Source organism: Aegilops tauschii, chromosome 3 (assembly GCF_002575655.3).
Source record: "Aegilops tauschii subsp. strangulata cultivar AL8/78 chromosome 3, Aet v6.0, whole genome shotgun sequence".
In the NCBI taxonomy this organism is placed as follows: Eukaryota; Viridiplantae; Streptophyta; class Magnoliopsida; order Poales; family Poaceae; genus Aegilops; species Aegilops tauschii.
In genome coordinates, this window is record NC_053037.3 from 550,198,412 (window position 1) to 550,214,831 (window position 16,420).

General features: G+C 42.8%; 1 protein-coding gene across 2 annotated transcripts; it reads right to left on the minus strand.

The window, feature by feature from the left end:
* Positions 1–900: 900 nt before the first annotated feature.
* On the minus strand, positions 901–5,908 carry LOC109759621 (uncharacterized). Of its 2 annotated transcripts, XM_073511051.1 has the most exons (5): positions 5,133–5,908; positions 1,928–2,054; positions 1,493–1,814; positions 1,281–1,407; positions 901–1,185 (listed from the first exon to the last, which is right to left on the minus strand). In XM_073511051.1, exons 2-5 carry the CDS (start codon positions 1,972–1,974, stop codon positions 1,109–1,111), a joined length of 573 nt encoding a protein of 190 aa, XP_073367152.1. In that variant the 5' UTR covers positions 1,975–2,054; positions 5,133–5,908; the 3' UTR covers positions 901–1,108. The 2 variants fall into 2 exon arrangements, with proteins under 2 accessions (XP_073367152.1, XP_020174039.1); XM_020318450.4 differs by lacking the exon at positions 5,133–5,908 and having other exon boundaries at positions 1,928–4,430.
* Between the last annotated feature and the right edge of the window lie 10,512 nt (positions 5,909–16,420).

The window sequence follows — 16,420 nt, forward strand, 5'->3', positions numbered from 1 at the left end:
GGAGGGGCGGCTAGGGTTGGGAGGAGGGGCGGCTAGGGTAAGGAGGAGGGGCGTCTCTAAACAGATGCCCCGAGAATATTTGTTTGTTTCCCTGACGCGAGCCGCCGAGCCCATGAACGGGTCCCTCCTGGGCAAGCGGGGCTTCGGGTCTACAAAAAAAATCCGCCGGTTGTCCTGCGTATCGCGCTGCCGGTCGAATCTCTTTCAACGTGAGCTGCGATGCATCACCCCCGGTGTCGAGGGTACACGGTGACGTGTTCGTGTCGGAACACCATGGACGAGCCATCCGACTGGCCGGCGGCGCCGAGCTCCTTCGGTGAGGCCATGGATGAGAGGTCGTCACCACATCGTGTTGTTTGGCCACCGCCGTCGAGGCCCTTCCGCGTGGCTGCCATTGACGCAAGCGAAACACTCTTATATTTTTTTCCTACAGGGGAGTAACTGTTAGAGCATGACAAAGAACTTGTGTTTAGGAATTGGGAATCAGCTATTGGAATTGAGGATTGACAACAGGTGGGATTGGGATGCTTTGAGATTGTCGCGGCCACGTGTCGCTCATCCGATTGGGTCTCACAACATCGCCAGTCTCATAGGATTTTTATGGCGCAAAGTTCCCAGTGGTGTGCCAGACCCGCACTACGTTACCGTCCACCTCCTGTGTGCTCTGGTCTGGTCAGCACCACAAACTCGTCTGTTGTTCGGCCACGACCAACTGCGCTACCTTTATTTGCAATCCCGCTTGGCTAATGGCACCGGAGCAACACTAACTACTTGCCCGGCCTCCTCCTTTTAGGAGTTCTGCACCGGGTACGGTGAACAACGTCGCCTATGAAATCTCAGAGCAAACATTTACCAAGGTTCAACTAATTACTGCAAATCCATCACATAGTAGATCCATGGTTGTCCAAATGTATAATGGTTTAATCACACCACAAAGGTTCACAATGGTTCATAAACGGTTCCAACCACCCTAGGACCAACACAAATTATACAAGTCTCGTAGTTTTCTTCCCTGAAATATCATTACTTATGCAGTTTTAATAGTAATAGTATATTATGCTAGGGATAAGGGTCTGTCCCGGTCATCATTGTTGCAACGGTTGCTATGTCAACGTTTTGCTTTGCCTTTTCCTTTCCCATCGGATATCCTCAGGTTGTAGAATCCTTCCATATAGTGGGTTTTACCTTAATTTAAGTTGGAGAGACAATATTATATGTTAAATCGCTACACATGAGACAATAATAATTTGGAAATTCTACTAGATTTTCCAAAGAGATACCTCGAAGAAGTGGAGACGAATCGAACCACCCTAACTCCTTTATGGCTCTCGCCAGTTTTATCATGTAATCACCCTTGCTATGTTGTACATATCTCTCAATCTGAGCCTTAGTTGTGCCAATTTTCTCCTAACATGAAAAAAACATGGTACAATATATAACCAAATAAAAAAATAAAGTGTTAGAAAATACTCCCAAGATAATACACACTCACCTTTTGACCTGAAAACGCTTTGTACTCGTCATCGTAGTGAGCGACAATTTTGTTCCTCAAGAATAAAACTGAATCAAGCAAGTGGTCCTCCTTACGTTCTCGTGGTATGTTATTCTCATCTTTTGGTTTTGTAAACTCTTGCATGAGATCAAATAGTCCAAGAGACTTCTTCTTCGCGAGTTGACATCCTTTCTTTGTCTGTGCATATGGTAGCTTGTTATTTGCATCACGATCCATGTCAACCATAAAATGTATTTCTCTAATGAACTCCATCTTTGTGTTGGCATTCCATAAACCCGGCTGCCAAAGTAGGTCGTCATAACTGCACCATTGGCACATCACATATGAGCAAATACATGACTTATAACCATAATAATAAGATAAAGTACAACATATGGCCAACATATTTATTTTACAAAATGACAACCGACCTACCTCACTGTTCCCTGCATTAAGAAGCGAGCCAACTCCCTTAATTCCATACTGGCTTGGTTACCGCTGCCAAACAAGGAATTTAGACAGACTCCAATCTCGTTCCAGTGTGTTGCTTTCAAACCATTGGCTGCATGTTTTCACAAAAATGCATGAATTATCAAAATGATTAAGCAAAGGTCCGATGATTCCACAGGTGAAATACTCACTTTAATAATTTCCTAAAGCCATTACATTAAAGGAAACATACTTGAACTATACTTGGGTAACAAAATGTTTTGTTTTCAAGAAAACGTACCTAGTTCAATGCAAAATGCTACAAAAAAAAAATTCAGACTTTATTGGTATATGTCATAATGCCTAAAAGGAAAGTGTCATGATCATTACTGATGACACGCCACTTAGGTGCAACAACCAGTATTCTGAAGTCTGAACTCAAGCATTGGTGTTGGACACTTTCCCATAAAATTAAAGTGCATAGAAATAGCAAGTGTGGAGTAGCATATATATAAGAATGTAAAACATTAAATAAAATCTATCATTATACTTCAAGCTACCACATTGATCCACATAGACTAAGTAATCTACTCTGTTGTTTTTGTAACGGATCTTAGTTACAAGGGATGGGATTTAAAACTGAAGATAGGAAACATATAGTATAAATTTGCAAAAAGAGACATGCATGTGTTTGAATCAAAATCTGAACAATGGAACTCTGTACTGCATGGCAATGACATCACTGCTTGCATCAGCAATTCATCAACAAACGTTCCTGCATATTAAGTTCATATCTCCTTCCTCTATTTTAAATTAAATGGACGGAGTACAAATGAATTTGACTCGGAATCTCCCTGTCCAAGAGTAAATTTAAAACCTCATAATTCCTCTGTAGACATATATAAAGTGTGCCGTTGATTATCTTTCCTACGTACTGCACATTAAGACCATATGTAGCTAAATATATGAATACATTTTGCACACTAGGGATTTGACTTGTAAGACCTAAAACTAGGAAAGTCGAATAAAGAGAACAATTTGATTTCAATTAAATTTCAAATAGTATGTACTGACATGTGAGAAATGATAATGCAACATGCTTCAGATTTAACAAGATGTATGGATTTAGTTGTAATTGAAAAGGTGTCGTCGTGAATAGAGAAGAGTCGAGCTATGGTGCACTTTTGAGTTGACGGTCTGTGCAAAGTTCACGATAACTAGAAATGATTGATTTCCAGGAATCAAATTACCATGTACCAGTGCAAGGCATGCAAGTAGTCAGAACAATTTGTGTGAGATACATGTGCAAGAGGCACATCATACAAGAATGCTCAACAGTGTTGCAGCTACAACAGTAATGATTTCAAGCAACCAATCATGCCAAGTAGGTAATAAGCTGTGTATGCTATGCTGAAAAAAACATAAATCATGGATGGAAGGGAGCGGTTGAAAAGTGGAATGTAACATCAGCCACTTCCGAATGTTATAGAAATTCCCAATGAATATATTTTCCAGGAAACATATAGAAGAAATCATGGAAGCATCCTAATGAACTGAAATAACAACAGTCCGTGTGGATGTGACTCAAGATGATGAGACTGAACATCTATCCACTCATCACCCACATTTTCGTAGAATAAGAAAAGTGTTCAAGAACAATAGAGTGGAGACGAGCGGACGCCCATGAATTGGTTATCACTATCGGGTTGAGTTCATGTTTAATTGGAAGTGACTGAGAAGTGGTACATTGAGAAGTACCAAAGAGTATAAGTACTTGTACATTGAGAAGTACTTATATTGCATGGCATCGATAAAGTAAGAAGAATCGACATATCAATGCCAATGTGTTATCTGTGCCACATAACGTATCATCGAAAAAGAGGAGCATGGTTTGTTGTGGCAAAAACCCTAAACTTGGAAGTGAAAACATGCCAAATATGTGGTAAATCTTGTTTACTGTGCTAAATAATACACACACAGAAAATGGGCCCCATACAAAAATATATGGGAAGGGGTCAGAGTGATCGATTGAGAATAGCTTATAAAATTATGGTAACTTTACTCTAATGAATGAGCATCTTAGATGGGTATGCAATAATCATAGTGGAAACATATAGCTAGATACATTCCACCAATCAAATAATGTAAGTTCAATATATATCGCTAATGATGAGGCAGATGGAGGAAGAAAAGGCAAGGTTTCCATTTCATATTGGTTGAGTTGTGTCAAAATTGTACAGGTAAATACAAAATAATATACACATAATCAGAAAGACAATATTCAAAAATACGTGAGACATTTTCTTTGGCATTTTAATACAATATATACTGATAATTGGAAGTATCTAGAGGCATGATACTGTTGCAATAAAAACCATTGAATACAAGCACCAAGAAGTTGAGCAGACAAAGAGAATTCTCTATTTTTATTTAGAGAAAAGGCTCGCACCTAGCCCGAGTTTGAATTTAAAAAGCCATCAACAAGACAGGGTTATAACGGACAACAGATTACAAAGCAAGCAAGAAAGAAATGGCTAAAGATACAAGGTGCTGTGGGAGCAGCAAACGAGCCTCAAACAGACTACAAACATATGAACTAAGACTAAGCAGCAGGCCGGTTGAGGTCGAAGAAGCCCACCACCACGACGATACACCAGAGCAGGCAGAAGCTAGAGCTTGGGAGGGAGAACAACCAGCAGGTGCCCCACACAAACGAGTCTAACTCCATATGGAACAGGCAGGCACAAGCTCGACCCACTCCATCTCCAAAGTACTCACAGCAGTGATCTAAAAACGCTCTTATATTAGTTTATAGAGGGAGTAGCAGTGACACCCTGGCACGAAGGGTGTCGATCCGTCGAAGGATGGAAACGTGAGCACTGAGGCCCAGGACGTTCGGAGACCAGGACGTTCGGAGACCAGATCATATCATGAACACTGAGCAAGGTTGCTACTCAGGAAACTACCGAGGACAAAGCTGCAAGGAATGCCGATGCCGAAGTTGCATTGCAGAAAGATTCCATGAGTAAGTCAGCACGGAGGCACGACCGCCTAGAAACCAGACCAAGTGCACCCACACCCCCAATTCACCCATAGCGGCACCTCCATGAAGGGGACGACGCCCAAAACACCGCTGCCGCCCAATCCGGCAAAGTATTGGGTTCTCTCACCCGAGCCAACAGAGGAGGAGAGAGGGAGGGAGGGAGGATACCTTGACGGCCCCTTCCCTTCAGGATCGTAACTGACCACACCCATCATCGGGCTGGCAGAAACAGCCGAGGATTTCTCCCGCAATCCATCCCCCACCTCCGCCAGCCCTTACCAGAGTAGAACCGACAGTCAAGAGACCGCCACGGCCCAGAAATGGCAAGGTGGAGGAAACTTGAGAGGTTGCAAACGACGAGCTTCAGAACTGGAGCGAAGTCGACAGGACGACAAACACTACAATGGCCAGTGGCCGACATCACCAGCCACCCGGCCGTCCACACGACCAAGGCAGCTGGGCAGCACCTGAGACTAGGCCCTCGCCGAGAAGAGGCCAAGACTCCCACCAACCAGGGCCGCCGCACACTGGGAAAACCAGCCTCGCCGGTCACCCAACGAGCAACGAGCCGCGAGCACGCAGCCAGCCTCCCCAGCTGCCGCACCCCAGCAGCTCCCGAACCACATTCCAAGTATCCAACACCCAGCGGTCAGCCCATCATAGGGACGGAACAGAGCAGCCAGATCTGGCCGGCGACGAAGGAGCCCACGCTCAAGAGACAACGACACAGAAATACGGCAGGAGTCGCCATGAGGATCCTCCACCCACGAATGCACAACCACCAGGAGCCAAGACCGGCGGCGTTCGGCACCACCGTGCCTGGGAAGCAGTGGGGCCTCTACCCCGCCCCCCAACGCCACGGGCGGCTGGGCATGAAGACGATGTGCCCCAGCCCACCCGACGCCGGCAACCCGCCCCGGGAGAGGCAGCCATTGAGGTGCATCGCGTTGCAGGCCAGATCTGAAGCTTCGCGCCGACGAATCGCAGCAGGAGCGATCAGGGGAGATGCGGGAGGAAGAGGAGGAGGAAGAGGGAAGCCCCGCCGCCGGTGTTATAAATACGAGCTATCAACTAATGTTTCAGTTTAATTCTTCTTGATTGATGAAGAAATCTAAAATAATTATTGTTGAGTGGAGGATAAGGAACAATGATTGCAAGAAGCAAAACTGGAACTGGAAACTAGGAGTACACAATAGGCCACGAATGATATCAGTCTTCTGTTGTCGATATTTATGAATAATAACATAACACACTTGATGAAGTATTTTTCTACCAAAATACGACCGTATTTTCACAAGACATATACCCTTGTGCTATTATTGGAACGATGGGCCACCATGTTTCAAAGAGAAAACAATACAAAAATCTTCATGCATTTATCTAGCCGTGCAAATGCACACGTCACCCATCGAGTTCATTCATTGTTGTTCAGAAGAAGAAAAAAAGGATAATGTGAACTTGAAGGTTTAAATTACCTCCTTGATAATATATGTCCATATTTCCTAATAACACCAATGGCTCGCCATCCACCATCTTGTAATATATGTTCGCCTGGTCAAGCCGTATTTTCATTATCAACTCGAGTTGTGTGTTTCTTGCACTGGATGTACCCTCACCAGCATAATGACTGTTGACATGATCAATAGTGGAGAAGATAGCCCTATAAATAAGGGCATGCTTATTAGAGACTGATGGTGCAAAGATACTAGTACCTTTTTTGGGGAAAGATACTAGCTTCTCATTTGTGCAAAGTTAATACGTACCTGAACATTTTAAAGCCGTGTTCAGAGAAGCCATTGTAAGGGTTACCTTCCTCAAACATTGTTTGTCCTCCAAGTTGTGCCATTGTGCCGTCAACTCCCCTAAACACTATATATGCTACGTCATGGCAGTGTGGGTCCTCCCAAATACCCACTGGCTTCAGTATGTTTGGATGAGTAAATTCCAGTAGAGCTTTGTACATGGTATATGCACCATCCATTGTCTTCCTTAGAGCAACGCAACGCTTTCCATCAACTGTAGCTTCATACATTTCTGCAGCCCTTGGAACCTGTACATCCTTGATAGCTAGCATGCAGCCACGATGATCTACAAGTATCTGCAAGAAAACCAAATTGCATGTGATTATCATTTATATTTTTGTTGATTGGGTTGAGGTGCTAACTCTTTTATTTTTTTTTGGGGGGGGGGGAGGGGGGGGGGGGGGAATGGTTCAAGTGCTAACTTACTTGGCAATTGGTGGGGTTGCATTGCACTGGAGCCCTGAACCGATGTATCAAAATGTTAGATATGTATACACATATATGTACTAAATCTAGTGCAAGCATAAAACATGATAGACCAATCCATCCCTGCGATAAGGTAAGGTAAGGAAATGCTAATGTGAATACCCTCAAAATGGCAAAAACATGTACCGCACAACCCTAAAGATTTTTGTATAAAAATATGTATGTACCTTGTCAAAATTATATTGCTACTTACAAACTATGTTAATTTACGAGTTGTGCAAGAAAACAAATCTGTACGTACATAGTTGCAAAAGAAAATAACGCATCTCCTCTTTTTTGTTGATAACTAAACAACTACATATTTTGGCACAAAGTTTGTCCACTAAACATATTTTCCCCACAATACATACACACCCATAATGCACATAATCCAACTCCACTTATTGTGAAATTTAAATGCGAAGGTAGGCAAACCAAACTGACCGTAGATCTGGTTCATCTGGAGGGTCCTTGGCTGAGCCGCGGCCCGCCTGCTGCTTTCCTTTTCCTTTCTTTGACATGACAGCCGAGCTTCACTTCTAGCTAGTGTTTTCTCTTTTTTGAAACAATTTTGTGAAAGAACTCAGGGTTGGTTGTGCTGGTCTTCAAGGAATTGCTGTTTGCTACTCTCCTACTCTTCTACTCTGCTCCCCAAGAGTTTATGTATCACCATACATGCGTAACTCGTGAAGATACACCAAATTTTACACCATCAAGGTGGCACGTTCTACACAGGACAGTGGTCACGAACCCATTAGGTGAACATATTCACTCACCATAAACCGCTGAAAAAAAATCACTTAAAAGGGCAAAGTAAGAGCATCAGCGGGGGAAAAAAATTAAGTGCAATCATGCGAGGAGAGTTCTTATGTATTTGGGGACTATGGTCCATATAACACACTCTAATTCTCTCTTAATTAATGGCTGAGTTTAATTTTTTGCCTCCGTTTAAAAAAAGTAAGAGTACCTCTTGCCCTTCACTTATAATATTTTAATCCCTTAGCTCAACTCCAACGCAACGACGCATTGGTCTGTGTGTGTCCCTTTGAGGCGAAACGGACAGACTCGATGGCCCAACATGTGGACGCATCCGCAAACTTGGTCAGCTCGATGTCCGTGTAGACGCATTTCTGACTCAAATTTGTGTCTACATGGACACCACACGGACGCGGCACGCATCCTCTCGGTGTCCGCCTCATGCCCGCGTGTTGGCCAACCAACCTCCCATGCGGTCATATTCAATGCAACCTACCCCGCCTCGGGCCCACTTGTCGGGCATAGGAAGAGTCCAGTCCACGTCCTTTTTAACTAGCAAGCCTGCGGAGGGGGGGTCCACTTCTCCTTCCCCACACCAGTCCACATTTGGGCACACATGCTCCCTTGCCCGCCGACACAAACCCTAGCCACCGCCGTCGCCACGGGCTTCTTCAACCACAAGCGCGGCAAGCATGACCATGAGGCCGGATCTTCGCGCCGCTCGACCAACTTCACGCTGGCGCCGCGGGGGAGGAGGGGCACGTGATCGGCTCTACATCCCGGTGCATCATGTGCGGTACCATTGGGAGTACCGCATCCCGCTGTCGTCGCCTGACATCAACCTCCCGCACAGGTGGCATCTCGGCCCCCACTGGATTCCGATGTGGGCCATGCCGCAATCAGAGCGTGCGCGTGCGGTAGAGATCCACAACCGTCGTGCTCTTCTCATGCCAAAGCAACGCCACGAAGCTGGTACGCACTCGACTCCCCAAACTGGGACATCTGGTTCGTGACTGAGCAAGACGTGTGCCGCCGAGGCATCATCCAGATCGACGCCCGCCCTCCATCGTTGCCACCGGTGGAAAGGGAGGAGGACAAGGAGAAGAAGGTGTACCAGGCAGCAATGGAGGAGGCGACCCGGCGCGCCATTGAGGAGTCCGAGCACGAGGAGCTCACTCAATCGCTTGTCCTCGAGGACGTGCTCCAGTTCTCTGTGGCCTGCGACCACATCTACCCACCGCCAGTGTCGTCACCATCGCCACCGCCCGCACTCGCGCACGTGCTCAAGACGTACCAGTGGGTGACCGTCAATCACCTAACTACACAATGTCTCCCACTAGGGCCAAAGATGGTGAAGCGTCATGTAATCAATATTTTCTTTTTCGTGAATACGCATTGTTGCGTATCTTTGCATTGATAGGGTGAAAAAGAAGTTACAGCGTGCAACCCTAGGGGTCGTGCGCTAGTAGGTGTCCCTTGGGGTGCAATTGAGTATGAAGGAGGTCGCTCAGCCTCAGTACAATGCAGTTAGGATGCGGGAATAACTACTCCTAGGCCTTTGGCTCCTGCACGATCCCACAAGTGAGCCTCATGCTGGATAGTGTGTGTGAGGTCGTCATTCCATGGCCGGAGGTTGTCGAAGACCGCAGCGTTGTAGTGCTTCCAGAGGGACCAGGCGACAAGAGCTATGAGGCAGTTGGCTCCTTTGCGTAGGCTGGGCGGTGCGGCGTTGGCAGTGTCCGACCACTAGCGGTAGAAGCTCGCCGTGACGGTTAGCGATGGAGGCAGTCTGCACCATGAGAGAATATCTTGCCATGTGATTCTGGAGAAGGCGCATTCGACCAACAAGTGATCCAGAGTCTCGATCTCCTGACTTCAGAACTTGCACAGGGGGTCGTGTGGGAGTCCATGACGAGCATGCCACTCGGCAGTCCAGCAACGGTCCATGGAGACAAGCCATAAGAAAAACTTAGTGTTCGCGGGGCCTAGTAGCGCCCAATGAGCCGCCAGAAGGGTGCCGTCGTTGACCTAGAAACAAGGCATTGTAGGTCAAACCAACAGTGTCGATGTGATACATCTCCAACGTATCTATAATTTATGAAGTATTCATGCCATTGTATTATCATTCTTAGATGTTTTACAATCATTTTATAGCAACTTTATATCATTTTTTGGGACTAACCTATTGAGCCAGTGCCCAGTGCCAGTTGCTGTTTTTTGCTTGTTTTTTACATCGCAGGAAATCAATATCAAACGGAGTCCAAACACCGCGTAACTTTTTGGAGTTTTTTTCTGGACCAGAAGGAACCCAATGGGCCTAAGCTGCACCTGGGGGGTGCCCCGAGGGGGGCATAACCCACCAGGGCGCGTTAGGGCCCCCTGGCATGCCCAGGTGGGTTGTGCCCACCTCGGTGGCCTCCCGCACCCCCTCTTTGCACTATAAATTCCCAAATATTCTGAAACCCTTCGGGGTAGCCCTAGATCAGAAGTTCCGCCGCCGCAAGGTCTCTGTATCCGCAAAAACCAATCTAGACTCCGTTCCGGCACCCTGCCGGAGGGGGGAATCATCTCCGGTGGCCATCTTCATCATCCAGGCGGCCACCACGATGAGGAGTGAGTAGTCCACCCTCGGGGCTGAGGGTTTGTATCAGTAGCTATGTGTTTGATCTCTCTCTCTCTCGTGATCTGTATCATGGGCTTTGTTAATATAGTCGGATCATATGATGTTTCTCCCCTCTATACTCTTGTTATGATGAATTGAATCTTTACCCTTCAAAGTTTTATCTTGTCGGATTGAATATTCAGAGATGAGAACACATGATATATGTCTTGCAATATGAATACTTGAGGTGACAATGAGGTATCTTATTGATTCACTTGATATGTATTATGGCATTCAACTCGCGGATTCCCGCGGTGATATTAGGGTAATCTATGCATAGGGGTTGGTGCATGTTTTTCTCCGACGGAAACTTTGGGGTCTCTTTATAGTTCTTTGTGTGGATTGAGTATTATGAATATGAATTTGCTTTGGTGTTATTCAAGTACGAACTCTAGGATAGATCGAATGGAAAAAATAGCTTTGTGTTATTTTAGTACGAACTCTTGAATAGATCGAATGGAAAGAATAGCTTTGAGGTGGTTTCGTGACCTACAAACAATTCCTATCTTTTGTTCTCCGCTAATAGGACCTCAGGAGTGATTCTTTATTGCACTTTGAGGGATAATCATATGATCCAACTATGTTAGCATTGTTGAGAGGTTGCACTAGCGAAAGTACGGACCCTAGGCCTCATTTTTAAGCATTGCAACACCATTTTTGTGCCCGTTTACTATTTGCTACCTTGGTGTTTTTATTTATTCAGATTATAAAAAATATATTTCTACCATACATATTACACTTTTATCACCATCTCTTCGCCGAACTAGTGCACCTATACAATTTGCCATTGTATTGGGTGTGTTGGGGACACAAGAGATTTTTTGTATTTGGTTGCAGGGTCGTTTGAGAGAGACCATCTTCATCCTACACCTCTCATGGATTGATAAACCTTAGGTCATCCACTTGAGGTAAAATTGCTACTGTCCTACAAAACTTTGCGCTTGGAGGCCCAACACGTGTCTACAAGAATAAAGCTGTGTAGTAGACATCAAGCTCTTTTCTGGCGCCGTTGCCGGGGAGGTGAGTGCTTGAAGGTATATCTTTAGATCTTGCAATCGAATCTTTTAGTTTCTTGTTTTATCACTAGTTTGGTTTATAAAAGAAAACTACACAAAAAAATGGAATTGAGGTTGCATCATATTATTGATCATCTTTATAATATCTTTCTTGAAAATGATGGATCGGAAAGTTGTGATCAATTGTTAGAATAAGAATTCTATAAAATGTTTGGCATAGAATCCATGAATGATGAGCATGATTGCAATGTCGCTAGTAAGAATTCTTTGAATATCCATGATGCTAGTGATATGCAAAGCCATAAGCTTGGGGATGCTATGTTTGATGAAGATGATATTTTTATTCCCCCAAGTTTTGATGTGAAAATTTGTTATAATGGTAGCATGCCTCCTATTTATGATGATTACAATGATGAAGGTGGATTTGGAGAGGTCATGACTTTACTTAATGATGAATCCACCATTTTGGATGAGGCTTCAATAGACTATGAGAACAACTTCGCTACCTATGATGGTTATGGTGATGACATGTATGCTATATTGCATAATTATACCCATGAAACTTGTCATCATGATTTTAATTTTCAATCTCATGATATTTATTTTGTTGAGTTTGCTCCCACTACTATTCATGAGAATAAATTTGCTTATGTGGAGAGTAACAAAATTGCTATGCTTATGTGTCATGAAAAGAATGCTTTATGTGATGGTTATACTGTTGAATTTCTTCATGATGCTACTGAAAATTATTATGAGGGAGGAACATATGCTTGTAGGAATTGCAATAATTTCAAGTTTCCTCTCTATGTGTTGAAAATCTTGAAATTATGCTTGTTTTGACTTCCTATGCTAGTTGATTCTTGTTCCCATAAATTATTTGCTCACAAAATCCCTATTCATATGAAGTGGGTTAGGCTTAAATGTGCTTACCATGTGTTTCATGATGCTCTTGTTATGTTTCAACTCTTATCTTTTATGCGAGCATCATTGAAATCATCATGCCTAGCTAAAAGGCATTAATGAAAAGCGCTTGTTGGGAGACAACACAACACTTTTATCTACTGTTTTTGTGTGTTCACATGATTATGCTACTGTATTAATCATGTTTTATTGCTTTTGTTTCAATAAAGTGCCAAGTAAAGCCTTTGGGATCATGTTGGGTGATGGTTGATTTGATCTTGCTGAAAAACAGAAACTTTTGCGCTCACGAAAATAACTCTCATTTTTAACAGAAGAGTGCTTTTGAGTTGATTCTTTTTTCAGAAGATTAATATAAAAATTGCTCACGTGGTCCAATTTTGTTCATAATTTTTGGAGTAGCAGAAGTATGGTTTGAGTACAGATTACTATAGACTGTTCTGTTTTTTACAGATTCTGTTTTCAATGCATAGTTTGCTTGTTTCCTTGTTTCTATGGCTTATATTGCTCAATATAAATTGTGGAAATGATATGCTACAGTAGTAATTGTGTGGAAACAATTATGAATCTTGTATTTGACAGTACCAAAAGTGAAATGGTTTGCTCTTTATCATACTAACCTATCTCACAAAGTTCCATTAAGTTTTGTGTGATTGAAGTTTTCAAATTTTGGGTGAGATGTCGATATGAGGAGAATAAGGAGTGACAAGACCCTAAGATTGGGGATGCCTAAGTCACCCCCAAGGTAATATTCAAGGAATATCCAAGCAACTAAGCTTGGGGATGCCCCGGATGGCATCCCCTCTTTCGTCTCCAACATTATCGGTAACCTCACTTGGAGCTATGTTTTCATCCGTCACATGATATGTGTTTTGCTTGGAGCGTCAATTTATTTTGCTATGATTTTCTTGCTGTTATTTATAATAATGTTTTGCATCTTTTATTTCAGTAAAAGTGGCAATGATAGCCTTTGCCATGCTTATTTTGCAAGTATACTTGTTGCTGTTTGAAAACAGAAAGTTTATTGATGTTGCAAAAATTCCCTAGAAAAGTCAGAATGTGATAAATTGTTGAAACTTTTTGCAAAATAAGCTCTGATAAATTTTCCACAGTGTAGTAGTTTTCTCATAATTTTTGGAGTTTGGGAAGTATGATGAATCTTGCATTCTTTACAGACTGTACTGTTTTGGCAGATTGCTGTTATGTTTGCATATGTTTGCTTGTTTAATGATTCTATTTGAGGATAGGAGTATTAACTATGAAGAGACATTTAGTATGCAATGTTGAATAATAATTTTAGTGATTTGCTACAGTAGAGTATGATAAGGTTTTGCACTGATTTATACTAACTTATCTCACGAGTTCTTGTTGAGTTTTGTGTGGATGAAGTTTATGAGATTTAGGGAAACCGTGATATAAGAGGAATTAAGGGACACAAAAGCTCAAGCTTGGGTATGCTCAAGGCATCCCAAGCTAATATTTCAATAAGTCTCAAGCATCTAATCTTGGGGATGCCCCGGTAGGCATCCCACCTTTCTTCTTCAACAATTATCGGTTAGTATCGGTTGAGCCTAAGTTTTTGGTTCTTCACATGATTTGTGCTACTCTTGAAATGTCATTTTATTTTCATTTTGCTTGTTGTTTTAATAAAATATTTAGACCTGAAAGTTTTTAAATAAAATAGAGTCCTCAAATAGGAGGCTAGGTAAGCGACATTCACATCCCGTCAACGAAGCTCTTCTCTATGGAATTGCTCTAGTGCTTCACTTATATCCTATGAGTAAATTGTTGAATAAATTGAATGTTATGAAGTTGAAATCATATCATGCCTAGTGGTAGCTTCACATTGGGTTTAGGAAGTGAAAGCTTTTGAAGCTTGACAATCACAATATTGGTCATACAAGCAATTCACGAATAATTAGTATAAGGAAGAGAACTTTCACATGCAAATATACTATCTTGAAAATCTTTTGTGATTGTGAGCCCCCATCAAAATATTATATGCCAAAATACGTTGGACAAGGAAGACAACTTAATGATTTATGTTTGTTCATATTCACATAGAAGTTATATTGTCATAGATCCTTCAACATGTGGTGCTTGCCCCCTATCTTTGCTAGCCAAAAATTCCGCACCAAGTAGAGATACTACTTGTGCATCCAAAAACCCTTAAAACCAAATATTGTTTTGAGAGTCCACCATACCTACCTAAGGATTGAGCAAGATCCTTCATGTAAGTTGTCATCGGTGCAATAAGGCAATAAAAATTGCTTCTAAAAGTGTTAGATCATTTAGTGTAAGAGAAAATTGAGTGGCGTACGAACTTATGATGGCAAAGCAATAAAAGCGACGGACTGCATAATAAAGGTTGCTATCATAAGGGGCAATATAAGGTGACGTTATTTTGCACTAAGGGGTTGAGCATACAAACAAATAAGTGCATGGCAACCTCTGCTTCCCTCTGCGAAGGGCCTATCTTTTACTTTTCAGTATTTAGTTTTATGCAAAGAGTCAAAGTTTTTCTCTCTATTCATTTTTATTTTTCTCCTTTGGCAAGCATCATGTGGTGAGGAAAGATCTAGGCACATATGTCCAGTTGAATATGGGTAGCATGAGTTATTATTGTTGACATCACCCAAAGGTGAATACGCTGGGAGGCGAAATTATAAGCCCCTATCTTTCTATGTGTCTGGTTGAAACGTTTTGCTCATGAGTATGCGATGAGTGTTAGCAATCATAGAAGACTATAAGATGGTTGAGTATGTGGAGTTCTTACTTAGACTCTTGTTGAATAAGTTGAATTGCAATTGCTTGGTGACTGAGAACATAGGTAGTTGAGTTTCAAGTATGTTCATTGTTTGAACCTTAACATGTAATTGGTTGCTACTATAACATGAGAAGTTTTATCAGAAAGAATTGTTGTTATGATGCTAGAAAAAGTGATTGAAATTATAATTGATCAAACTTATGCACTTTGCTAGCATTCACACTTCATAAATTATTTCTTTTATCATTTACCTACTCGAGGACGAGTAGGAATTAAGCTTGGGGATGCTGATACGTCTCCAACGTATCTATAATTTATGAAGTATTCATGCCATTATATTATCATTCTTGGATGTTTTACAATTATTTTATAGCAACTTTATATCATTTTTTGGGACTAACCTATTGACCCAGTGCCCAGTGCCAGTTGCTGTTTTTTGCTTGTTTTTTACATCGTAGAAAATCAATATCAAACGGAGTCCAAACACCACGTAACTTTTTGGAGATTTTTTCTGGACCAGAAGGAACCTAATGGGCCTGAGCTGCACCTGGGGGGTGCCCCGAGGGGGGCACAACCCACCAGGGCGCGCCAGGGCACCCTGGCGCACCCAGGTGGGTTGTGCCCACCTCGGTGGCCTCCCGCACCCCCTCTTTGCACTATAAATTCCCAAATATTCCGAAACCCTTCGGGGTAGCCCTAGATCAGAAGTTTCGCCGCCGCAAGGTCTCTGTATCCATGAAAACCAATCTAGACCCCGTTCCGGCAGCCTGCCGGAGGGGGAATCATCTCCGGTGGCCATCTTCATCATCCCGGCGGCCACCACGATGAGGAGGGAGTAGTCCACCCTCGGGGCTGAGGATTTGTACCCGTAGCTATGTATTTTATCTCTCTCTCTCATGATCTGTATCATGGGCTTTGTTAATATTGTTGGATCATATGATGTTTCTCCCCTCTATACTCTTGTTATGATGAATTGAATCTTTACTCTTCAAAGTTTTGTCTTGTCGGATTGAATATTCAGAGATGAGAACACATGATATATGTCTTGCAATATGAATACTTGAGGTGAC